At 38.4% G+C, this 26,766-nt stretch overlaps 1 protein-coding gene across 1 annotated transcript in view; it reads right to left on the reverse strand.

Moving 5' to 3' along the window:
* LOC131856026 (uncharacterized) overlaps nucleotides 1-26,766 on the reverse strand; it is a 107,996-nt gene that overhangs the window by 55,599 nt on the left and 25,631 nt on the right. Inside the window, exons 2-3 of the mRNA XM_059207096.1 lie at nucleotides 5,834-6,003; nucleotides 5,385-5,462 (exon numbers count right to left, since the gene is read on the reverse strand). Coding sequence (XP_059063079.1) covers nucleotides 5,385-5,462; nucleotides 5,834-6,003 — 248 coding nt within the window. The remainder of the gene's footprint in view (nucleotides 1-5,384; nucleotides 5,463-5,833; nucleotides 6,004-26,766) is intronic.

Consider the following 26,766-nt stretch of genomic DNA (forward strand, 5'->3'; position numbering starts at 1 on the left):
ACTTCGGGGTTGTTTCCATGTTTCACAAGGTTGCTGAGTTGATAGCTCAACAAGGGTGCAAGCTTTTGTGATAACAGTTACCAAGGCTTAGGAAAGAATCGGGACCCACACTTAAAAGCTAATTGAGAAATCAAACCCAATGACTTGGCAAAAAATTTAACATGACAAACAACGAAGCAGCTGAATATTGAACAAGCACCCACACTTCTTAACCAGACACACAAGTACGTGAAGCTACTCAAGCACCCAAGAAGGCAAGCAGCTCAAATAAAATTCAAGATTAACCTTGACATCAATGACAAAAATTCCAATAGTTTCCACAACACCATTCCAATAACAAATGAAAATTTGTACAGATACTCTACTTTCATTTCTAGGGTTCCCAAATGATGTAATGTCCCTGTTGTGTTGTAAACGCAACACGCCTCATTGCAAATGAGGTCCCCCACTTTTTCACTTCTTAGGTTAGTCGTTTTGTTTAGTTTTTCTTAGCTTGCAATGATTTTGATCTTTTAGCCTTTTTGAGAGGGTTTTTGTCTTGTTAGTTTTGAAGAAAAACAATTGATCAATCCTTGAAATGACTTAGAGTGCAATGTCTTGTCCTTGGGGGTATGATCAAGTCAGGAATTCAAGTTTCGAGTCTGGAATCCATGAATAAACTTCAAGATTGTAAATTGAGACTGAAATTGTGAGAAATTTCACAAAGTAGAAAAGTTGTAAAATGTTGTCAAATATTCACAAAATGCAAGAAAAGTTCATAACTGATAACAATTATGCAAGGATGATCTTGATGTTCAATATGATATTAGCTTTCTCTGATTTGACAAAGGAGAGTATGCTATATTGTCTTCCTATCACCTATAGCAATAAATTGCCATTTCTGATTTCAATCCTTAAATATATGCAATGTATATATGATGATATTGCTTGTAGCGATATGTTGCTGTTTCAGATATGAATATGTATTCTTGCAACAATGATAATGATGCTGTTCCTGATATTGTCAATTTGCACTTGTAACAATGGTGCTGTCTCTTAATAATTCCTTCAGAGTATGCAACCGAAATATGCCAAGAGGCTGATGCTCTGCGAGCAGATCCAATAAAGGATACAAAGAGATAACGGTTTCCAAATCGATGATCCCCCAAATGAAAATGGATCCTCCCTAAATATCCTCCAAGAGGCTTGACGTGTGGGGTTGTGTCTTTTAAACATTGCATTCTTACTTAACAAAGTGCCTCTTCCTTAATTAATTTATCATTATTTAATGCAGATCGTGACTTATACAAGTTCACCTTCTTGCAATTAACAATACATCACACCCTTTGCTGTTTGTTAACAAATACATCTTTTCATGTATAATAATCATGGCTTATTAGTAATTCGCACCACTTGTTAATATGTACCTTTGTTAACTTCCAAACAGATCGCACTTTCTTAACTACTGTTTCTCATTTATTAAATGGTCAACACAATAAAACATTTCTTTAATGAATTGCAGCACGGCCTTGATTAATATAAGTGTGATTCTGATAACAGCGATGATTGATGATAATCAGATGCTTATCATGTCAATACTAGTGATCATCTCTAGGTTTGAAATCTCAGATCTGTGTATAAACTAATAGCTAGTCATCAACCCCAGGAATCCTTCTATCTTCCTTGTTGAGTTCACATATGTGATCGATCTATGCAAGGCACACTATCTTATTGGTCACTTGTATCTTCATTCCTTGTTTATGGAATTGGGTGGGTAGCAGAAAGCTCTTGTCTTCATTACTACAACTTATTTCCTATGCTTTACGGGGGTGCTCAAATAGGAAAACCATGAAGTCATGGAGTAAGATGATTTTCCATAATGTATCTTCATGCTACAATCTTCTGTTGATGTAATATACTACTACCTACTTGAACTATTTTGCACAAAATGTGATTCTAGGCTGCCACCCTTGGACACGTGATTGTTTATTGTTTGTTAACCTTTAGGTTAAAGATGGGGACATCAAATCATGCCTACTTCTAATTGTTCTCTTCCTTGGTGGTGATGCATCTTTTGTTTTATGATCTTTGAATTGAATCATTTGGTGAAATTTAATAAAGTGTTTTAAAGTAGAGCGATGTGTAAAATCTGCGCATGTAATATGAGGGTTTATGCATATATATCTGATATACAATCTTGCATCTATAGTGTTTGTGATAGAGTGGAATACTGATCACTAAATTGTCGTTTATTTGAATTTCATCAGATTCTTCAAAATTAAGGCTCAAAATGAGTGCATCATTGGTTGTTTACTTTTATGTTTATTCCTCTAAATCCTAACATCTTTTTATTTCTTTTTACAATCTAAAATATTGTGACTTAATCAAACTCAATTTTTTTCAAGATTTAGAAAGATTTATCAATTGTTTTAGCATATTTAACATATTGGATACATGAATTGTCAAGTTTGATATTTTACCACAATAGACCCCTTGAACAAACAAATCACATAGACCATTAAGCTTCTCCAACATTGCTAAATTGATTACCTAACACACAGGACTTGGAGTTGATCGATTACTAGGATCAATTAGCTTTTCAAGATAAGTAAAGTGATTTCATTCTACATGAGTTGAATGTGTTGTAAGGACTATCAACAGGACCAAGACACACTAACACATGGGGACTTAGCCATTCAACAAGAAAGATAACATGGCCGAAATTGATGTGACAAGAATGACTTGATTTTGGCTATAAACACGATAAAAAACAATTTTTTATAGTACTGAAATTCCTTCCAACAACATCAATCTATATTTAGATTGGATTGTCAAAGATGAGGATATAAAGTTCACTAACAACGATATTGTGATGTCCCCTACTAGGAGGCTGCCAATTCCTGCGACTTAATAACAGTGTTCTGATTTGATCTGATCAATGGTCATGTCACTGGATGCTTTTGATTCCTTTCTTTTATATCTCTCAATGTGAGGGAGAGGTCACACCTCTTCATTATGGATGCTCTTTGGCAAGAGACACACCCTTTCACCATTACCACCCTCTGAAACAGTGCAACTCTTCATTACTTCTGCCCTTTGAAAGGGACACAACCTTTCACAATCTGCCCTTTGAAATGGACACAACCTTTCACAATCAGATATGCACTTCTTATTTAAATCAGATCTTCACTTCTGATTCCCAAAATTATCCCCCTTTCAAATGAAGTTCTCTTCTCCCTTTTATATCTCATGTTTGAGGGAGTCGCAACTTTTCATCTTATGCCTTTTGATCATTCATTAAACTTAACTAAATTTTAGTTATGATTATGTTTAATTTTATTCTTTTATATTTATAATTTTTTTATTATTGTTTGTTATTAAATCCTAATTGAAAAGGGGACATTACAGATATTGCTGAATTGGAGAAAAACAAGGCTATAACAGATTCAATGGAAGAAGACATAATTGAGGAATGAAGAATAATTCAATCATGATTATTCGATTTCCCATTTAGTTTGAGGCTGTATAGTACTAATACTATAAGAGAGAGGAAGAAGTTTAGATTGTAGATGGCTGTCATGCAGTCAAAGAATGTTTGAAAATTTGATTTTTAGGCATTTAAGGGTCATATGTCTCACGTAATCTTTAAAATATGATAAATTGATAATCAATATGTATCTATATATATATATAGCACAAATTAGTTTTTTTGGTGCAATTATGTAGTGCACTAAATTGGAATACATGATTTTGAAAGCTAGAGTACATCCCTATTGTATTTAAAGAAAATTCTCCTTATCAAACATAGATCTGTTCAAAATTTCCTGACCATCCTTGAATGCATTAGTTTTTAGCAAGGTTAGTAGGAGTCGGAGGTACTTGGAGACTGGTACCAGTACTAGTATGGCTAATTTTCAAAAATAGGAGACGGGGGTATTAGGAGATGCCAGTTTTTTTAAATATAATTTAATAATTTTTAGAAAATGTCATGATAGAGAACTTTGAAAACAAGAAGAATGGTAAAGTTTAACATTAACTTTAAAATTGAACAAAAGTTGAAATTAAAATTGCTCATACTGCTGGTACCATAGCCAATCTAAATGGTTTAGTAAAAGTAAGGTAATATAGGTGTTAAGCACACTCGATATTGTCGGCTAAATAGTAAAGGCAATTTCTCTTTAGACCATTACAATGACAAGCAATCAGTCATACAACTGTTTATGTCCCTCTCAAAAAGTCTACACTATCAATAGATCCAATTAATATAACTTTGCATGAAATTTTGTCTTCCCGTGATGCAGTTTCCTTAATAGTTATTTCCCTACAACTTTTCTTTGCTGCGGGCTTATTTTATTTATTTGTTTTCCTTTTTTGCCTTTCACTTTGTTTTGCCCTAAGTTTTTGGCAGGAGGCATAAATTTTTGGTCGTAAGACTTCGGAGACGGCAGGAGATTGCAGCCAAAAGCACCCTATGCATCGGGAATTTTCTGGAGATGTGTCTCCATCTCCGAGACACATCTCCAAGGGTAGGAGACAGGTCTCCTGGTAACTATGGTTTTTTATCTTGTCGTTTCCATTTTTTAAATTGGTTTATTTATAAGCACAAATGTTTCTGTAATTGAGGTGGCTTGCTTGTAATCTTTTACATTTTTATCGTTTAAAATACCCATCATTGTGCACGCATTTTATCTGTTGTAGAGACACTGTCTATAAGATGTGCAATAGTGCTTATTGGCATTTAACATTTCTGCAATTTAGGTGTCTTGTTCCTAAGCTTTTGTTTTTTTATTTTTTAAAATAATTATTATCATGCATGCATTTGATCTGTAGTAAAGCCAATGACTATAAGACATAGGATAGTGGTCATTGAAATTCTATATAGCAATATGGTCTAATTGTGTTTTCCAAAACACCAAGCAAAATGCATTGCGGTATCCTGAAAGAGAGGAATGTATTATTTCTTGTGCATTCCGTAGATGGCAATTGAGAACTTCCCTCATACAAAACAATCTCTTTCTAGAGAAAATGTAAACAAGAAGAAAGAGATATCATTAAAGATAGCTAAGAAATGTGCAAGGAAGTAAGTATACGATTGTGAAAGAGAATGAAGATTGGAAAATTGTTGACATTTTCCTGATAAATGTTCTTAATCTAATAAATCAGTAATTCTTGAAATTTGCTGCGTGTTATTTCTGACTGCAAATTCTACACTTTTAACAAAGTGTTTTGGCCTATCTTTAGACTATTAATCTTAGCAGAAATTGGGTAGAGGTATCTGCAGTCAAAGTTAGCATTGTATACAGAGATTCAGTAACACAGGCAGCAATATCAAAGCATAAAACAGAATATATTTTACAAATGTCTGCTAATTTTATGTGCAGCAAAGGAAGAAGAACACAACATACCCCCAACGCAATGTCTCCAATGACTCACATTTTTGTAGCAAAGCACCAATTGATCGTGGACTCAGTTGGTTGCATCGACTAAAAAACAATAAAAATGCTCAAGATGATAAGAATCAATAACATAACAAGCATGATAAAAGAGAACTATCTAATTGCTTCTGAAGCAGTAAATACCAAAATGTTCAATAATTTGTCCTATCCTTCATAAGTGTCTACATTTTGTAAAACTGAAAATGAAGATATAATAATTTTAAAGAGAAAATAATTCCATGTTTGTGTAATTTGCATAGTAATTCAAAGTATGAAGATCCTCAATGGGATGGTGATGCTCACTAAAATAATACACTTGAATCCATCAAGGTAAGTAAATATGACAAACATTATATTACCTTTTACATATGATTTAGAATGAACACATAGTTTAGGAAGTTGAACACAAGCAAACAGACCTGATATCAACAGCTTTCAAGCAAAGGCACGTCTCAGCCACCTTCAGCATTCCTTTATCTGTAACTTCGGAACCTGAGATATCTAAGATTTCCCATGAACTGTCTACTAACGCAAGCAATAGTGTATCACACAACAGTCCTCGTCTCCTAGCAATGGCCAGCAGTGCCATCTGACATTTTCCAGCATCAAGGCATCAAAACTCGATCTCAAGCATATGACAGTCTTGATCAGAAATATTGATTCAGTCACAGAAGAACTATCCTCTGGATTTTTTTGTAAACTGAATATGAATAGAATCATGCAGCCCACAATCATTGATAGATAAAACAATATTTTTTATTTCTATATAGTTGTAGTAAGAATAAAAGTAATACAAAGCAACATCAACTATTGGGCAAATTAAAATAACTGCCTGAATTGTCGAACTAGCGGCCAAGTTTTCCTATCTATGATTTACCTTTCTATTGAATTTCTCAAAACCATTTCTTTGTAAAATAGATAGCAGATGTTTTCTATGAAATGCACAATGCATTTTCTCATTGACTAGATAAAATAAGCACTTGAAATGATAAAAATATACCAGATGTCTTTTGATCAAATAGTCTAATACTAGGAGGTAAATTTTCCCAAACATTTGAGATAATGCCATTTTTGAAGTTCCTGGAACATGCTTGGAGCATAATGTGAATGTTTAGGATAACAAATCAGTTTAGTCGATAATATTTGAGTTCTATCTATTGCACAAAAGAGTATATCTAATATCTCAGTAATGGAGGATGTGAGCAATTCTATACCAACACCAAAATGACTGATTTCTCACTTACCGGTTCAGCTATATTCTTGACAGACAGGCTTCCTTCAAATTGTTTGAATAGAATCATAGATATAGAGGTACACCAAGAATATTAAGATAGGCAGGATGGGCATTCAAATTTCACAACTCATAGGACACTTCGTGCAAAAGCCATAAAAATTGAAAAAATGTGAGTTTTGATCTTTGCTAGCTCATAAAGCATGTGGTATCAGGGTTATTAGTGGATACAGAAGTTCATGACAGTGGTTAAAATATCCGACACATCAGAAATAATCTAAGGGACACCGCATTGCACTGAAGGACCAGTGATTTTAGGCAAATAATGTTTTTACTATAGGTTGTGAAAGGAAATCACAATGCATTAGCAACCAACGATGCAAGTCTCGCAGAAAACTCGCCAAGTTGTGAGATTTTCACCTCGGCAAGTTTTTGCATTATTTATTCAACAAAAAACTCGCTTAGTTTTTGGGAAAAACTCACTGAGTTATTGGCAAATTTTTCCCAAAAACTCTGCAAGTCCATAGAAAAAACTCAGAGACTTGAAAACATAAAGCCAGGGACGTCAAAAAAGAAATTTCATTTTATGTTTTTTCATTTTGTCTGCTCCTCCAGCTAGGGAAAATCCTTGGGATGTGTTTACAGCCTATTCACGATGATTTTTCACCATAGATTGAAGATCTGAAGAGGTTTCTGAGTGAATTTCAACAAACAATTGGATTTCCAGGTAGGTTTTATTATTTTCTTTTTCTTTTTTTTTTAAAAACATTATGCATTGTTTAGTTGCTTCTAGGTTTAAGAAAGAGCATCAATGCCATTAACTAAGTAGTCTAAATCAGATTTAGATTGCAAAGAACAAGATATTTCACCATTATTTGACAAATTTTTTCTGATTTTTTCATTGTTTTCATACTTTTTTCAAACCCTACCAATCTTTTTTTTTTTCAAAGAAAGTGTTTAGAATCTTAGATTAAATTAAATTTTTACAAATTTTAACTAATCTGTAATCATTTAGAAATAGTTTTGTTTGTTAATTTTTTTATTAAAATATTAACAACTTGTGCTTTCACTTTGTATGTGTAAGTTAATATATAATGGCATATAGAGAAGGTTTTGCATCTAGGTCGGCATCTAGGTCGGCTTCAGGGTCTACCCCATTAAGATTGGGGCCTCTATCATTTGTAGGCACTCATCCTAAAGGAGCAAGACACCATGCTAGGAAGTATGCTTATCAAGGAGCGAAACATGGTTTAGTTATTCGCATTGAATGCTAAAAATTATTCCATGGAGGCATAAACCGCCTCAAATACCACCTTGGAGACATCCATAAGCATGATGCCAAGGGTTGTCCTGGGACCACTGAGGAAATAAAAGAGAAATGAATGCCATGCTTTCAGCAATGGAAGAGAAAAAATTGCAAAGGATGAGGTCAAAGCTAGCCATTTAAGCAACCATAGCTGCTTATCAAGGTGCTCCAGTCAACCTTGAAGCAAATGAAGCACTTCAGAGCATAGTAGGCTCTCTTCGTGGCCCACGTATCCACAAATCCACCACCACCACGACACCACTTCAGCTTCTTCTACTAGAGTATCAACACCAATACCACCACCAACACTATCTCCTATACATAATTCTTGTGTGCCTACAAACACACTTGAAGCACAACCATCGTTGGAGGCAACCTGGTGGAATAGGGAGTCACATGAGCATGTAGACATTGCATGTGTTGATTTATCGTACGTTAATATCCCTTTCAATGTGGCAAATAATCCTCATTGGCATAATTTCGTTACCGCATTGACAATTGCAAGAAAAGGCTGCAAGGCACCTTCTCGCACAGACCTGAGTGGTTAGTTCAGTTGATTTAAATTTTTTGATAACTTATGTTGAGTTTTAAAATTTAGACTAAATTTATGTTATTTAATTTATAGCAATTTGTGTTGAATTTAAGTTATTTTTCTTTAAAAATTAAAATTGTGTACAACATTCACTGCGTACTTGTAGGTTGCTTGTGAGTGCAATTGATAGGACAAGAGAAAAAATATGGCTACACTATTCTTTCTGATGTGAAAGGGAAAAACTGCACCATAATTAATTTTTTGGTTACTTGCAAAAATAATGTTGTAATATCCCACTAATTTTTTTTTTTGTTTTTTCAGGCCAATAGCAATTCATCCACAACAATTAACCCGTAAAGGTTAGAGCAATAAGCAAAACAACTGAAAGGGAACCCTTCCACCTTTTGTTCACCGAGAGCCTAGACTGGGAGGGTGAGAGCATACGGTGTTCTGGGGATCGTCAGCATCAATAAACAAACTGAAAATTACAATTGCATGGACGGCAACCCATCCCCTTCTGCTTATCCAGCAGGATAGAAACTAAACTTCTTGGCGGTGAACCGACCAAGGGAAAGATTACAAGAAACAAAAGTTCAATCACTCTACCGCGTATTTCAACGAGAGGACATTACATTAACAATCACTGTACCACATATTTCAGCGGGAGGACCAAAAACATTGAACTTATCACTCGACCACTTATTCAGCGGGAGGACTGAAAATTACAAATTGTTGCATATCAGGCGGCAAGCCAGCCTCTTCCACTTATTTAGTGGGATGAGAATTACAAAGAGAGAACTGGTTAGTAGTACTACTACCTAACCTTACAATAATAGAAATGATAGGAGGAGAGTAATGCAGATTTCTATAGTAAAGATATAAATTTCTGTTACAACCAAATCTGCAGGCTGGAAACACAGACCAGCAGCCCAGATAAATGCCAAAATATTCATATCTCCCTCATTTTACATCCGATTGAGCTCAAACCAGTCCCAAACCCACCGTACAACATATGCAATGCTAACCAATCAAAACAACACCCCAAAAAGACCCTTATTTATTTTGCATGCATCCCAATGCAAGGAAGAAAACCCACGCCTAGACTAGGAATTTCGATTTTTCATAATTGATTCAAAACTCAAACAAACGTGCTAAAAACTTACAAATTTATTTGCCAATAGATTGATACCCATAACTGTCAGACGCTCCAGCAGAGAGATGTGAGCAAAAATATGCTTCAGCCACAAGCAAAACCAACAAGTACAGAATCGTTGCAACACCAAGATGTCAATGGCAAAGCTCTGAAAACGGTAGAGGAATACAAGGCATAGCTAGGTACTGTATTTCAAGTATGAAACCGTGTAGCACTAGGGAGACGCACTCCGAAGCCTCAAGTTCTGTCACCAATCCGGCAGCATAACATTACAGATTTTCAAGATGATGCAAATGGGAACCCAAGCCTCATATTTATAACTTCATTCTTCAAATTCAAATGACACCCCTCCAAATTCCACGCTTGCATTTGAATTTCATTCCACTTTCATGTGGACCCAAGTGTAGCGCCCATTCTCCTAAGTCAAAAGTCACGCCCAAGAAAGGGGAGGACCCACGTTAAACACTTAGGCACATATTAGCGATGCAAAGTGAAATAATATCCCTTCTAAAATATTTCACATTCCATAAAACAACTGAATTTCGCCCAAACTTAGGATTAAACAGGCATTAATCCCAAATTTAATAAACCAGTAGCCAATAAATAGATTAATTAAATATTAACCTTAGGATAAGGAAATAATATTTAATTATGTTGCAAATGTCTCCCGCACTGATTATTATCACCACCAAGATGAAACTGAGCCCAGACGACCACAGACTGCTGCAGAAATCAGACCCCTGTCTACTGCCAAAAATAGAAATGTGCCACCCAGCCACTTACTAAAAATAGTAAGTCAAGAATTAATGCTCAGAAAAATATGATCATCGCGTCCAGAGGCAAAGCAAGGAGTGCTCAGTAGGATAGTGGCACCAGAATGGTCATTCCCTGACTTACTAAAAATAGTAAGTCCTCATTTCATCGATGCTAGACCCTGATTATTCATTCCACCTAGCCTATGGGTCTCAGGAATAGGCTAATGGACCACTGAAAGAACATCAATGAGAAGGGGACATTACAAATGTGGTTTTCTTGAAATCAATCATGCCTCCAACAAAGTGAAAAATACAGAAAATTTGGCTCTAATGTTGGAGCAAGCTATCATGGAGATGGGAGTTGAAAATGTGGTGCAAATAATAACTGATAATGTAGCAGCATATGTGACAACTAGTAGAATCCTCCAAGAGAAACACACCACACTTTTTACACACCTTGACCTTCTTTTGGAAGACATAGGCAAACTTGATTGGGTAACACCAATTGTAGAGGATGCAAGGAGGATCACAAAATATATCTACAATCACCCTTGGGTTTTGTTGATGTGTCTAAAGTCGCATCGCTGCAACTCTATCTGGCCAACGCAAAATAGAATGATCTCGCCGAGTATCTGTTGTGCGAATCGCACACCCATCCCCATCTTAGACAGGCCCCCCCCCCCAATTTGTGCCTTTCTGTCCTGACCCTGAAATTTGGCTAAGTCTGGAATTTCCTGATCTTGAAATTTGGCTGACTCTGAAAAACTGAGGAAACCTCCAAAAACTAGAATTTGCAATATAACTCCTGGAGGTCTGAAACCACTCTCAAACATCCTGAAAGTATATATGGAATATAACTTAAAGTATAAGAAAGGAGAAAGACATATGGAAATGTCACTTATAGTTAAATGTTATATTCCATATGCTCAATTTCGGACCCAGAAACCAAAAAAGTTGAAGAAGTGAAAACTTGCCAAAAGGCCCTTTACGTCCGAAATTTACCTTAAGTTGCCAAAAGACCCTCACGCCCCGAAAATCACTTTAAATGTCCATTTTCGGACCCTGGGGCGAAATGTTTAAAAACGCAATTTTGCAAAATATGTTACAAGGTCCGAAAACCACTTAAGCGTCCTCATTTTCGGACCCTTGGAGGTAAATGGAAAGTGCGTCGAGTTTAGGAAACCAAAAAAAAAAAACGCGTTTCAAATCCGAAATTTGCCAAAAGCGCTTCAAGGTCCAAAAATCACTTAAGTGTCCATTTTCGGACCCTAGGACAAAAATTAGAAAATGTGAAATAGTGCGAAATGTTTCGAAAAACTCCTCTAGCTCCGAAGTTCGCTTTATAACCCCAAATTCGGACCCCTGCTCCGAAATTTGGAAGTGCATCGATTTCGCAAAAAACGTCCAAATGGTCCGAAGTCTTCTTAAATTGGCAAAAGTGTTTCAAGGTCCGAAACTTCAGATAAAAGGTTAAAATCGCGAAAACTCAGAAATTTGTAAAAATGCCTTAAAACCCTCGAAATTTGCAAACGCGTTTATAGATCCAAAGTTTTACAAAGGGGCATTTAGGTCCGAAATTTCTACAGGTTACAAAAAAACGCTGGGAGCTCCGAAATTTGTTTAAGTTCGCAAAATATGTTTCAAAACGCTGAAAGCTCCAAAAGGTTAAAATCGCGAAAAATACCTTTGGGCACCAAAACATTAAAACCTCCAAAAAATCCGAACTTCACTTCAAAGATTCACAAAATCCCCAAATGGTCCGAAATTTCACTTAAAATGCCAATTTCGGACCCTGGGGGGTTAAATTGGAGAATATGATGAAATTTCAAAAATGTCTAAGTTCTCCGAAATTTACTAGAAAAAGCATGAGAGTTAAGAGTTTTAAAATTTGCAGAAGCTCTTCAAACCTCCAGAATCGCGCCATAAACCCATTTAAAACGTCCAAGACTCGAAAGCTAAAAACACGTAGAAGTAAAGACCAAGGATCGGATTTCACATTCGAAAAGAAAGGAGAAGCATTTTCAAGATACATCTCGCAAAGAGCTTCTCAAGCCAGATGTCGTAATTAAATTTAATGTTTGTTAAAATTAAATTATTTAATTTTCCAAATTAATTTAATTAAGTGAAATTGGTTGATTGATCGCAGGACGTCATTGGAGAACCAAGAGAAAAACCTGAAACGCAAATCAACTATTCCCAACCACCAAGAAGATTGGATAAACCTGAATTAAAGCCAAATAGTGGCAGGTGGTTGAGATATTTGTTGGTTGGATAACTGTGAATTAATTCGGCATGGGTTAAAGCTGTTAGCTTCTGGAAGGCAGATCAGGGCCCTTGGATGCAGTCCATCCTAGCCTTCGGTTCAAAATTGTAATATCTATAAAGGCAGAGGCCTTTCTTTTGTAAAGGGTTAGAGATTGTTAGATTGTTAGATTGTTAGATGGTTAGATAGTTAGATTTTAGAGTTAGAATAGGTTAGATCTTAGCAGTAGCATAGAGATGCTGCAGAAATTGTTGTAATAGGCGGATGAGATCAATATATAAACATTGATTTGGTGTTTATTGTCTTGTTTTCATCCTGTTTGCATGGTTTCTTTCAGCATTTTAGATAGATCTTTCTATTTTGGGTGTGCAGGTATTTGATAGATTCGGGCTCATACCACTGAGGATATGCTGATTGTGTATCCTTTTGTGTGGTTAACCTGAGCCTTCGATTGTGCTTAGTTCAATTGCAGGTGTCCGTCTAAGCTGCGCCGGAATTGGGTGCTTAGCCGTGCGTCTCCAGTCTGAAAATCTTCCAAGTCCCTTTGAAGATTGCACCGTTCCTGCAAGGTTGTGAGCCATTCTGGCCAAGCAAGAATTGGTTATGTGGAATCCGTCTACCCGCATACCCGTGTTGTTAGTTTTAGATCTCCTAACCCTTTCCTTTTGCTCTTTATTGCGTAATTCGAGAATCACAGTAGACTAGCTTGTTGCAAATCGTAAGTCCCCTTGTGTTTCTAGCAAAAACACATCAAGCCACTGAGAGATCCCGCAATCAAGACCTGACAAAAGAAACCTTGAGGTTGTCTCCTTTGATCAAACTTAAAAAACAACATTAGAGACTTATCTCAAGAGAGAGTAGGATAATCAGTCGGCTATTCTATTCTGCGTTGGCCGTATGGAGTTTGCAGCAATGCGATTTCATCCACGTCAACAGTATCCTATTCTCTCTTGTATAAGGAAGCCCTAATGCTGTTTTAGTTGATCAAAGGGGACGACCTCGAGGTTTAAACTTTCAAGTCATGATTGCAGGATAACTCAACGGTCGATGTCTTTTGCTGGGAGCACAAGGGGCATTACGTTTTGTAACACGATGGTCTACTGCGATTCTCGGACTGGGAAATAAAAGCAAAAGAGAAGGGGGAAACCTAAAATTAACCAGGCTGGTATGCGGGTACACGGATTTGACATAACCAATCCCTGTTTGGACAGAATAACTCACAACCTCGCAGGAACGGTGCAATCTTCAAGGGGACTTGGAAGATTTTTAGACTGCAGGAGCATGGCTAAGCACCCAATTCTAGCGCAACTCAGACGGACACCTGCAATTGAACTAAACACAATTTTAAAACGCTCAGACTAACCATACACAGGGATACACAATCAGCATATCCCCAAATGGTATGAACCTGAATCCATCAAATACTTGCACACCCAAAAGAAAGATCTCTCTAAATTGCTAAAAGAAACCATGCAAACAGAAGAAAACAAAGGCAACAAACACCATATTTCAATGTTCATATATTTGCTTCCGCTACCACTACAACAATTTCTGCAACATTTCTATGCTATTCCTAAAATCTAACCTTCAACAAAAACTCTAATCCGATCTAACTAGAATCTAACAATCTAACAGTCTAACTAGAGTCTAACCCTTTAAAATGAGAGGCATCCTACCTTTTATAGAATTTACACATTGAATCAGAGGCCAAGATTCACTACATCCAGGGGCAGCAATCTGCCTTCTAGAAGTTCGCAGCTTTAACCCATACCCACTCAATTCCCAGTTATCCCTTCAACCCCATTTTCAACTACCTATCACTATTTGGCTTCAATTTGGGTCTATCCGGTAGTTGAACACAACTGGTCTGTGTCCCTTTGTTTTAAATATCTTGAGCGGGACCCACAGGCAGCTCTTTACAATTAAACAGTTTCAGTCTTCTAAATTGAATTTCTGGAAATTCTTCCAGCTATGCATTTCGAAGAATGTATAGACTTGTAACATTCTTTTGCTTTTTGTCTTCAATCTTAAAGATGGATTTCAACTCTGTGGTTCAGGGTGGATTTCAACTCTGTGGTTTAGGTGGTGGTCTGCATCTCCATGCTTCATTTTGCGCTCTGCATTCCTGCATATTTGCTGTTCGACGTTGATCGCGATCAAGGATTCACTTTGCACTTTAGGCCTTCTCTTGGTTCTTCCCAATGATGTTGTCGACCTGCAAACAATCAATTTCCATTCCAGATTAATCATTTTCAAAAATTAAATAAATTAATAACAATCATATTAAATTTTAACTTTTAAATGTCAAGACCCGGGTTTTAGGCAAAACGACTCCCCCCCCCACCCCCTCTTGCTTCGGCGAAACTCGGTCTTTGCTCTTAGCTTGAGCGAGCTTCTTGTTGTTTTGACTTAAAATGCCTAACTTCTGCTTCATGGAATTTGACCACTTTCGCTCAAATGAGCGGGCTTTGTGAATACTCTTTCTCTGCTTGCAAACTTAATGAAACCACTGAACTTTGTTTTCTCCCCTTTGGTTAAGCGAATTCGGGTTTTTGAAGACTTTTAGCGATTTATTGTTTTAAATTTAAACACCCTCTATCAACAAACTTCGGTCAAAACTACCCTTTTGAGAGATTTATTTTGAGTTAAAATGCCCCTTGCTGAAATTTTCGGGCCTTATTCGCGAAATGCAAGATTCTCCTTTGTTTCCCTCTTCAAATTCGGGCACTTTCGGCCTTTTGCGAGATTTTAACTCTCTTTCTTTAGTTACAATGCACCTGTGTTTGGTGACTTCGCACATTTTAGCTCTTTGGTGAGACTTTCTTTATAAACGACTTTAGCATGCCATGTTTGGATTTTGGGTATTTGATCAAGATGTGCGATTTTGGTTCTTAAGACTTTAAATGCCCCTCAAAAACTCGAGCATTTTACTCTTTCAGGTGATTTTGCTTCTTGGAGTTTAGATGCCCCCTTCGATCTTGGGCTTTCTGAGTGAATGGTGCAATTTCCTTTCAACACCTCTCTCTCTTAGTTGGAAATTTGACCATTTTGTATGAAATTTACGAATTTATAATCAACTACGCGATTCTTACTTTTTGTGATTTTTGGCCTTTCATTGGCTTTTGAAAGCGCAACAGGAAGACAATGTTTGCATTTCAAAGCAAATGTCCAAAATCCTACTCTGTGGCGTCGACTTAGGATTCTATTAACTTTTCAGCCTGGATGCTTATTTTGTGCGAATACAAGTTTATTAATCCTTTCAACCAAAAAAGCCAATTTTTCGCAATTTTGAACTCCTTTTAGGTTTTCGGTTAAATGAACCTATCACATGAACTTAGCCGTTTTCGGCTAATTCGATTGAAATGCACGATTTACAGAGTTGGGACTCAGTCGACGAATGAAGCTTGGGATTTTCAAGCAAAATATGCAAAAAAAGAACGCGATTTTATCCTTTCGTTGCCTCACTAGGTTTGCACAGTAAATTCGGGCTGTTAAACAATAATGCGATTTTGACAAAATATTTCATCCTCTACGGGAAGAAATGGGGGTCCCCGTCTAAGATGGGGTGGGGTGTGCAATACGCACAACAAATGGCGACTCGGCTGGGAAATGTTCCTGAACATTTCAAGGATGACTATCCGGATGGAACCCCAGAATCTCTGGGGTATACCCCACAAAACAACCCAAATGACAAAAGGCAGATTCAAAGCAAAAATAAGGTTGCAAACTGAATTAAGTCACCAACCTTGAGAATCAAGTGTGTGTAATGAAGTTCATTCTAGCTTAGAGAAAGTTGAAATATCATTGTTCAAACAAGACAATTTATGCGGGACGAGTCTAACTTCAAAAGCAACCTGGATATTGCCTCGCTGCCAACGAGCGTTTATAGCCCTGACGAGGTTATCACCTGTAAGCTCACAGAGATTGCTTTGTTTCCGGTAGATATATTTTTGTTTTTCGATACCGGCAGAGGTGTTTGCACTCCCCAAGCCAAGCAATTTGATATTTCTTTGCTTCTCAATTTCCTTTCTTTTGATTTTTTCTTTTATTCTATTTCACATTGGCTGGTAAGCAATGAAGCCTATGTTGGATTGAGCATAACAGTGGTCGCTGAAGCAAAGCTTCAGATTTTCACTTGCAATGACTTCTCTTTGATAAAACAACAGACTTAAGCGATTTTAAGCGTTAAAGGTGCGGTGATCACAATGTTGGTGACAAAATGCAGTAAGCAACTAAATTTTTAGAAGGACTAAGCCTTAAACCAAATGAACTGACTACGGGGGCAACCGTCAATTAGGTGCGATACCAAAGTCAACATCCAAGAAACGGACCGGAAAACATCCTGACTTCGTACAACAATGCTTGGAAAAGCAAACGCACCCCCACAAAAACGACAAGGAGACAACCCCTTCCGAAAGGACACCTACACTAAAGCAGCAAAGCAAACTAAACTAAAGTAGAAAAACAGGAAACTAAACTAAAAAAAAAAAAAACTACTCTAAAAACAGAAAACAAAAACAACTAGACTAACTATGTACAAGAGAGACTGATTGTACAAAATGTGGACTATATGCATGCGTTCTCGACCAGGGTGATTTCTTAGTACGTGCAGCAGTAACAAGACATATAGAACAGTCCTAAGTTTGGCTGACTTGTCTTTATATTCTGAAAAGAAAATTTTCAGTTGGCCACTCTCAGATTTAACCAGGACATTGGGCAAAATTATCATTTGAGGGAGTTTATTAGGTCCGTGGTTAATCCATATGCAGGTTACTTTCCCAAAACATTCAAAATCAAACTAAAAAACTTTCAAAATTAACAACAAGAGGGAAAGAAACAACCTGGCAAGTTTTTGAGTCGTGCGGGGTGTTGTGCTGCGGGAGATCTTTAGTAGCTATATCAGGAGGTCGCCATTGGTGGTGCAACATCTCACTTGCATCCAGCTCGTGCAAATCAGCATCACATTCTTCGTCGAGTTGCGCAAGCCAAAAAGCAATCTCGAAACCAAACTCGAACTCAAGAAAGTGGAGTGTGTCATCTGTTGGTGTATCTTCAAATTGCATGAACCATGCAGCATTATGTGCTTCTGTCAACACGTCTTCAAATAGAAAGAACTTTTCGAGCGATTGATCCTCAAAAACATCCTCAACAGACTCTTGGATTGCATCATCCATTGGCAGGGCTGTTGTAAACTTCTCTTCAACTTGGGGCTGATCCACAAAGCTCACCTGCTTATCCTCTTCAACACTGTCTTCCTTTGGTGCAGGGACAGCACAGTCCTCCTCTGCCACATCTTCCTTTGGAGAAAGGACAGCAAAACAATCTGCTGCCATAGTCTGATTGACTAGTTCATTTTGGTCAACACTTGGCAACTCCATCCTTTCATCAACAGGGAGTGGGGCACTGCGTTGATCTTGAGATCTTCTGTACTCGTCTGCAACAAGGTAGGCACTCCACACTTTGTTGGTGATGGGCTCCTCTAATTCTTCTAGCAGTCCTTACTGGACTTTGACTTGACTAACTGCCTCCATGCATAATGAGTAGGTGAATTCCGAGTGTGGGCTACGGTGAATTCTGCACCACCAAGGTGACAGCACGCTCTCCAAGCATAACTCCTCTTCAAGACCAAACTGGTTCTCAATCCAGTCCTTAAATCGTGTAAACTCATCAGTGTTGGATAGAGGATTGGGGATATCCGGCTGCGCTAGCTCCTCCGGTTTGGGGATAACCCAAAAAAATATTTGTCCTTACAGTGCTAACTCGACCCTTGACAGAAATGTCAAGCAACTCAATTCTTTGTGCTCTGTTGTACCATGAATTCTGTAGTGAGCTGCCAATGTGAACTCGGATAACTGCCTTGGATACAACTGCAGAATCAGCCTTTGCTGGATTTAGGAAATATCGAACTGTGGACGGCCTTCATGAAGCGGTTGACCCAACATACTCACTCAGAATTTTTTGTATTTTCAGATTTTCTGATTTTTTGGTTTTTCTGGTTTAATAGGGATCCTGCGTATCCCGAATATAGCATTTAAAAGGGTGCAATAGACTCAACTTGCTACAACGAACTTGGCAGGGGCCCTCCCTCTAGTGCCAATTCTGTTGATGTGTCTAAAGTCGCATCGCTGCAACTCTATCCAGCCAACGCAGAATAGAATGATTTCGCTGACTATCCTATCCTCTCTTGTATAAGGAAGCCCTAATGTTGTTTTAGTTGGTCAAAGGAGACGACCTCGAGGATTAACCTGTCAGGTCATGATTGTAGGATAACTCAACGGTCGATGTGTTTTGCTGGGAGCACAAGGGGCCTTACGTTTTGCAACAAGCCGGTCTGCTACGATTCTCGGATTGGGAAATAAAAGCAAAAGAGAAGGGTTTAAGAAACCTAGAATTAACCAGGCTGGTATGCGGGTAGACAGATTCAACATAACCAATCCCTGCTTGTCCAGAATAACTCACAACCTCGCAGGAACGGTGCAATCTTCAAAGGGACTTGGAAGATTTTTAGACTGCAGAAGCATGGCTAAGCATCCAATTTTGGCGTAGCTCAGACGCACACCTGCAATTGAACTAAACACAATTTTAAAACGCTCAGACTAACCATTCACAGGGATACACAATCAACATATCCTTAATGGTATGAATCTGAATCCATCAAATACTTGCACACCCAAAAAAAAGATCTATCTAAATTGCTGAAAGAAACCATCCAAATAGAAGAAAACAAAGACAATAAACACCATATTTCAATGTTCATATATTTGCTACCATTGCCATTACAACAATTTCTGCAGCATTTCTATGCTATTCCTAAAATCTAACCATCTACAAAAACTCTAATCTGATCTAACTAGAATCTAACAATCTAACAGTCTAACTAGAGTCTAACTGTTTACAATGAGAGGCATCCTACCTTTTATAGAATTTACATATTGAATAAAAGGCCAGGATTGCCTGCATCCAAGGGCTGCAATCTGCCTTCTAGAAGTTGGCAGCTTTAACCCATGGCCACTCAATTCTCAGTTATCCCTTCAACCACATTTTCAACTACCTATCACTATTTGGTTTCAATTTGGGTCTATTCGGTAGCTGAACATAACTGGTTTGTGTCCCTTTGCTTTAAAATATCTTGAGTGGGACCCACAGGCAGCTCTTTACAATTAAACAGTTTCAGTCTTTTAAACTGAATTTCTGGAATTTCTTCCAGCTGTGCATTTCTGAGAATGTATAGACTTGTAACATTCTTTTGCCTTTTGTCTTCAATCTTGCTGGTGGACTTCAACTCTATGGTTCAGGTGGTGGTGCACATCTCCATGCTTCGTTTTGCGCTCTGCATTCCTGCATCTTTGTTGGTCGGCGTTGATTGCGATCAAGGCTTCACTTTGCGCTTTAGGCCTTGTCCTGGTTCTTCCCAATGACATCGTCGACTTGCAAACAATCAATTTCCATTACGGATTAATCATTTTGAAAAATTAAATAAATTAATTTAGCAATTATATTAAATTTTAACTTTTGAATGTCAAGACCCAGGTTTTAGGCAAAACGACAAATCGACCCCCCCCCCTCTTGCTTCGGCAAAACTCAGTCTTTGCTCTTAGCTTGGGCGAGCTTCTTGTTGTTTTGACTTAAAATGCCTAACTTCTGCTTAATGGAATTCGGCCACTTTCGCTCAAATGAGCGGGCTTTGTGAAGACTCTTTCTCTGCTTGCAAACTTAATGAAACCACTAAACTTTGTTTTCTCCCCTTTGGTTAAGTGAATTCGGGTTTTTGAAGACTTTTAGCGATTTATTGTTTTAAAATTTAAACGCCCTCTGTCAACAAACTTTGATCAAAATTCCCCTTTTGAGAAATTTATTTTAAGTTAAAATGCCCCTTACTGAAATTTTCGGGCCTTGTTGGCAAAATGCAATATTCCCCTTTGTTTCACTCTTCAAATTCGGGCACTTTCGGCCTATTGCGAGATTTAACTCTTTTCCTTTAGTTACAATGCACCTATGTTCGGTGACTTCACACATTTTAGCTCATTGGTGCAACTTTCTTTATAAACGACTTTAGCATGTCGTGTTTGGATTTCGGGTATTTGATCAAGACGTGCGATTTGGTTCTTAAGACTTTAAATGCCCCTCAAAAAATCGAGCATTTTACTCTTTCGGGCGATTTTGCTTCTTGGAGTTTAGATGCCCCCTTCGATCTCGGGCTTTCTAAGTGAATGGCGTGATTTCCTTTCAACGCCTCTTTCTCTTAGTCGGAAATTCGACTATTTTGTATGAAATTTGCGAATTTATAATCAACTACGCGATTCTTACTTTTTGTGATTTTTGGCATTTCATTGGCTTTTGAAAGCTTGACAAGAAGACAATGTTTGCATTTCAGAGCAAATGCCCAAAATCCTCCTCTGTGGCGTCGACTTAGGATTCTATTAAATTTTTGGCCCGAATGCTTATTTTGTGCGAATACGAGTTCATTAATCCTTTCTGCCAAAAAGCCTATTTTTCGCGATTTTGAACTCCTTTTAGGTCTTCTGGTAAAATGAACCTATCTCGTGAACTTAGCCGTTTTCGGCTAATTTGGTTGAAATGGGCGATTTACAGATTTGGGACTCGGTCGGCGAATGAAACACGGGATTTTCAAGCAAAATGGGCAAAAAAAGAACATGATTTTATCCTTTCGTTGCCTCACTTGGTTTGCACAGTGAATTCAGGTTGTTAAACAAGAATGCGATTTTGACAAATATACTTCTTCCTCTGCCTGAAGAAATGGGGGCCCCCGTCTGAGATGGGGTGGGGTGTGTGTTGTGCGAATCGCACACCCATCCCCGTCTTGGATAGGGACCCCCCGGTTTTGTGCCTTTCTGTCCTGACCCTAAAATTCTCGCTAAGTCTGGAATTTCCTAATCCTGAAATCCGGCTAACTCTGAAAATTGAGGAAACCTCCAAAAACCAGAATTTGCAATATAACTCCTGGAGGTCTGAAACCACTCTCAAACATCCTGAAAGTATATATGGAATATAACTTAAAGTATAAGAAAGTTATACTTAAATGTTATATTCCATTAAATGATCCTCTGGGGAGATCTGGACAAACTTGCCCAAGTGCCCAAGCTCGCACTTCTTGAGAAAACGTTTAAAATCGCCCAAAATGCCCAATTTCGGACCCTGGGGCTAAAATGTGAAAAAGTTCAAAAGTTGCGAAAATGCCCCAAAGGTCCGAATTTCACTTAAGTCTCCCAATTTCGGACCCTGGGCCAAAAAGTGAAAAAGTTGACAAAACTGGCTGGAAGTCCGAAAAAGTGAAATGTTGCAAAAGTGCCTTCAAGTCCGAATTTCACTTAAGTCTCCCAATTTCGGACCCTGGGCCAAAAAGTGAAAAAGTTGATAAAACTGGCAGGAGGTCCGAAAAAGTGAAATGTTGCAAAAGTGCCTTCAGGTCCGAATTTCACTTAAAGCACCAATTTCGGACCCTAGGGCTGAAATTCGAAGTTTCTTCTAAATTTGCAAAACGCTTGAAAGGTCTGAAATTCTTAGAGTTTGCAAAGAGGGGCTAAGGGTCCGAAGTTTTTTTTTTTAAAAAGAAGGTGCGCAAGATTTCCAAGTGGTCCGAAAATTACCTTAAAACTTCAATTTTGGACCATACCTGCAAAATTTCAAGTTTTGGCGAATTTGTAAAAAGGTTCAAAAGCCCCGAAATCTGCAAGATCATACTTTAGCTCCGAAATTCGAAAAGGCGGAAGCTTGCGAACAGAGGCATCATAGGGCCCGAAGTTTATTGCGAAGCATGTTTAAAAGTTCGAAAGTCTTTCAACTCGCCAAAAGCCTAAGTCTCAAAAACCCCAAGCGCTCCGAAATTCGCCAGAGGGTTAAAACGCCTTCAAACCTCTGAAATTTGCGAACGCGTTTAGCTCCGAAATTTATAAAAACACCTTATCGTCCGAAGTTTTCTTTTAAATTCCAAAACGCCAGGAGGTCCGAAAATGCTTAAAGTTTGTACGAAACCCCAAGAGCTCCGAATTTCGTCCAAAACATCAATTTTGGATCATGGGGCCGAAATTTAATATTTGGAAGAGTTGCAAAAATCCCCAAATGGTCCGAAATCCCACTTAAAACGCCAATTTTGGACCCTGGGGGGCTAAATTGGAGAATATGATGAAATTACAAAAGGTTCCCTCCATTCTCCGAAATTTACCAGAAAAGCATGAGAGTTAGAGTTTTAAAATCTGCAGAAGTTCTCCAAACCTCCAGAATCGCGCCATAAACCCATTCAAAACGCCCAAGACTCCAAAGGTAAAATCACGCAGAAGTAAAAGACCAAGGATCAGATTTCACAATCGAAGAGAAAGAGAAGCATTTTCAAGATACATCTCACAAAGAGCTTCTCAACCCAGACGTCGTAATTAAATTTTAATGTTTGTTAAAATTAAATTATTTAATTTTTCAAATTGATTTAATGAAGTGAAATTGGTTGATCGCAGGACGTCATCGAAGAACCAGGAGAAAGACCTTAAACGCAAATCGAGGAAGGATCACAATTCAAGGCCAGGCGTTGAAGACTGGAAAAAGAAAAGATACAGGAGCGCAAGAGCAACCAAACATTGGGAACCGTGTCGCTGAACAAAGATGAAGTCCACCACCAGGACCACAAACCAAAGAACACTCTGAATGCTACAAGTTTATGCATTATCAAGAAAGTGCACAGCTGGATTTAATTCAAGGAATTCAATTCCTAAAAGCTGAAATTGCTTTATTGTAAACTACCTATGGGTCCCGTGCAAAATATTTTTGTGGATAACTATTCCCAACCACCAAGAAGATTGGATAGACCTGAATTAAAGCCAAATAGTGGCAGGTAGTTGAGATAGTTGTTGGTTGGATAACTGAGAATTAATTCGGCATGGGTTAAAGCTGTTAGCTTCTGGAAGGCAGATCAGGGCCCTTGGATGCAGTCCATCCTAGCCTTCAATTCAAAATTGTAATATCTATAAAGGCAGAGGCCTTTCTTTTGTAAAGGGTTAGAGATTGTTAGATTGTTAGATTGTTAGATGGTTAGATAGTTAGATTTTAGAGTTAGAATAGGTTAGATCTTAGCAGTAGCATAGAGATGCTGCAGAAATTGTTGTAATAGGCAGTTTAAATCAATATATAAACATTGATTTGGTGTTTATTGTCTTGTTTTCATCCTGTTTGCATGGTTTCTTTCAGCATTTTAGATAGATCTTTCTATTTTGGGTGTGCAAGTATTTGATAGATTCGGGCTCATACCACTGAGGATATGCTGATTGTGTATCCTTTTGTGTGGTTAACCTGAGCCTTCGATTGTGCTTAGTTCAATTGCAGGTGTCCGTCTGAGCTGCGCCAGAATTGGGTGCTTAGCCGTGCGTCTCCAATCTGAAAATCTTCAAAGTCCCTTTGAAGATTGCACCGTTCCTGCAAGGTTGTGAGCCATTCTGGCCAAGCAGGAATTGGTTATGTTGAATCCGTCTACCTGCATACCCGTGTTGTTAGTTTTAGATCTCCTAACCCTTTCCTTTTGCTCTTTATTGCGTAATTCGAGAATCACAGCAAACTAGCTTGTTGCAAATCGTAAGTCCCCTTGTGTTTCCAGCATTAACACATCAAGCCACTGAGAGATCCCGCAGTCAAGACCTAACAAAAGAAATCTTGAGGTAGTCTCCTTTGATCAAACTCAGAAAACAGCATTAGAGACTTCCTTATCTCAAGAGAGAGTAGGATAATCAGTCGGCTATTCTATTCTGCGTTGGCCGTATGGAGTTTGCAGCAATGCGATTTCATCCACGTCAACAGAATTGGCGCTAGAAGGAGGGCCTATGATGAATGTCTAAACAGCTAAATCCACATCATATCAGTCTGCATTTTCAAGGAGTAACTTTATAGCTTTTACCCTCCGCACGCAACAAAATTGGGGAAGGCGCCTTAACAGTTCCTTGCAGCAAGTTGAGTCTAATCGACCTTTTAAATTCTATATTCGGGATATGCAAGATCCCAGTTAAACCAGAAAAGCCAAAAAATCAGAAAACCAGAAAATACCAAAAATATTTCTGAGTCAGTATGTTGAGTCAGTCGCTTCATGAAGGCTATTTGCAGTCCGAAATTTTTCAGATCCAGCAGAGGTTGAGTTTGCAGCTATATCCCAGGCAGCTGTCCGCATTTGCATCTGCAGCTCACTGCAAAATTCATGACACCACAGCGCACGATGAATTGAATTGCTTGACATTTTTGTCAAGGGTCGAGCTCGCATTACAAGGGCAGATATTCTTTTGGGATGTCCCCAAACCAAAGGCGACTGTACAGTCGAATATCCCCAGTCCTTCGTCCAGCATCGAAGAATTTACAAGGTTCAAGAATTTGATTGAGAATCAGTTTGGTCTCGAAGAGCAGTTATGCTTGGAGAACGTGCTGTCACCTTGGTGGTGCAGAATTCACCGCACCCCACATTCAGAGTTCACTTTCTCGCTATGCATAGAAGCAGTCAGTCAAGTCAAAGCCCAATTTGGACTACCGGAAGAACCAGAGGAGAGCATCACCAGCAAAGTGTGGAGTGCCTACCTTGCTGCAGATGAGTATAGACGAATGCAAAATCCATGCAGCGCCACACTCCCCGATGGTGAAAGGATGGAGTTGCCAATTGCTAAGCAAGATGGATCGGTCAATCAGACCAAGGTGGCAAATGAATTTATTATCCCTGCAACTGATGAGAACAGTGTTCAAGAGGACGATCAAGGGAGCTTTGTGGATCAGCCACAGGTTGAAGAACAGTTTGCAGCAGCCCCACAAATGGACGATGTAGTCCAAGAGTCCGTCGAGGATGTTTTTGAGAGCCAATCAATCAAAGAGTCCCTACAGTTTGAGGACGTACTGATAGAAGTACGTAAGGCTGCATTGTTCATACAACCCAAAGATGCACCAGCAGACAATGCACCCCTCTTTCCTGAGTTCGAGTTCGGTTTTGAGATCAACTATCAGCCTGCGCCTCCCAATGAAAAATCTGATGCTGATTTGCACACTTTGGACGCTATCGAGATGCTGCACCACCAATGGCGACCTCCGGATACAGCTGCTAAAGCCTTCTCGCCGCACAACCCACTGTGCAAAACTCTGCATGACTTAGAAACCTGCCAGGTTGTTTCTTTCCCTCTTGCTGTTAATTCTAAAAATTTTCCGTTTAATTTTGAATATTCTGGAAAAACAACCTGTAAATGGATTAACCACGGACCTAATGAACTCCCTCAATTAATAATTTTGCCCAATGTCCTGGTTAAATTCGAGAGTGGCCAACTGAAAATTTTCTTTTCAGAATACAAAGACAAACCAGCCAAACTGAGAACTGTTCCCACTGCCCTGTTACTACTGCATATACTGGAAAATCACCCCGAGTCGGGAACGCATGCATATAGTCCACCTTTTGTGCAGTCGGTCTTTTCTTGTACATAGTTAGTCTAGGTTTTATTTCCTGTTTTGTGAATAGTTTGTTTTTGTTTTAGTTTAGATTTCCCTGTTTTCTACTTTAGTTTAGTTTGCTTTTCGTAGTGTAGGTGTCCTTTCGGAAGGGGTTGTCTCCCTGTCAGTTTTTGAAGGGGTTTGTTTGCTTTTCCCAGCTCTGGTGTACGAAGTCAGGAAATTTTTTCCGGCTCATTTCTTGGATGCCGACTTTGGTAGAGGGCCTAATTGACGGTTGCCCCCGTAGTCAGTCCATTTTGGTTTAAGGCTTAGTCAGTCTAAAAACTTAGTTGCTTACTACGTCTTGTCACCAACGTTGTGATCACTGCACTTTTAAATGCTTTAAAACGCTTAAGTCTGTCGTTTTATCAAAGGGAGGTCACTGCAAGTGAAAAAATTCTGAAGCTCTGCTTCAACGACCACTGTAACGCTCAATCCCACGTAGGCTTTACTACTTACCAGCCAAGGTGAAAAAGTGAAAATAAAAGAAATTGAAAAGCAAAGAAATATCAAGTTGCTTGGCTTTGGGAATGCAGACACCTTTGCTGATTTTCAAAAAAGAAAACTTATCGAAAACAGAGCAATCTCTATGAGCTTACAGGCGATAACTTCGTTGGGGCTATAGACGCTTGCTGGCAGCGGGGCTCTATCCAGGTTGCT

Source organism: Cryptomeria japonica, chromosome 6 (genome assembly GCF_030272615.1).
Source record: "Cryptomeria japonica chromosome 6, Sugi_1.0, whole genome shotgun sequence".
Taxonomy (NCBI): domain Eukaryota; kingdom Viridiplantae; phylum Streptophyta; class Pinopsida; order Cupressales; family Cupressaceae; genus Cryptomeria; species Cryptomeria japonica.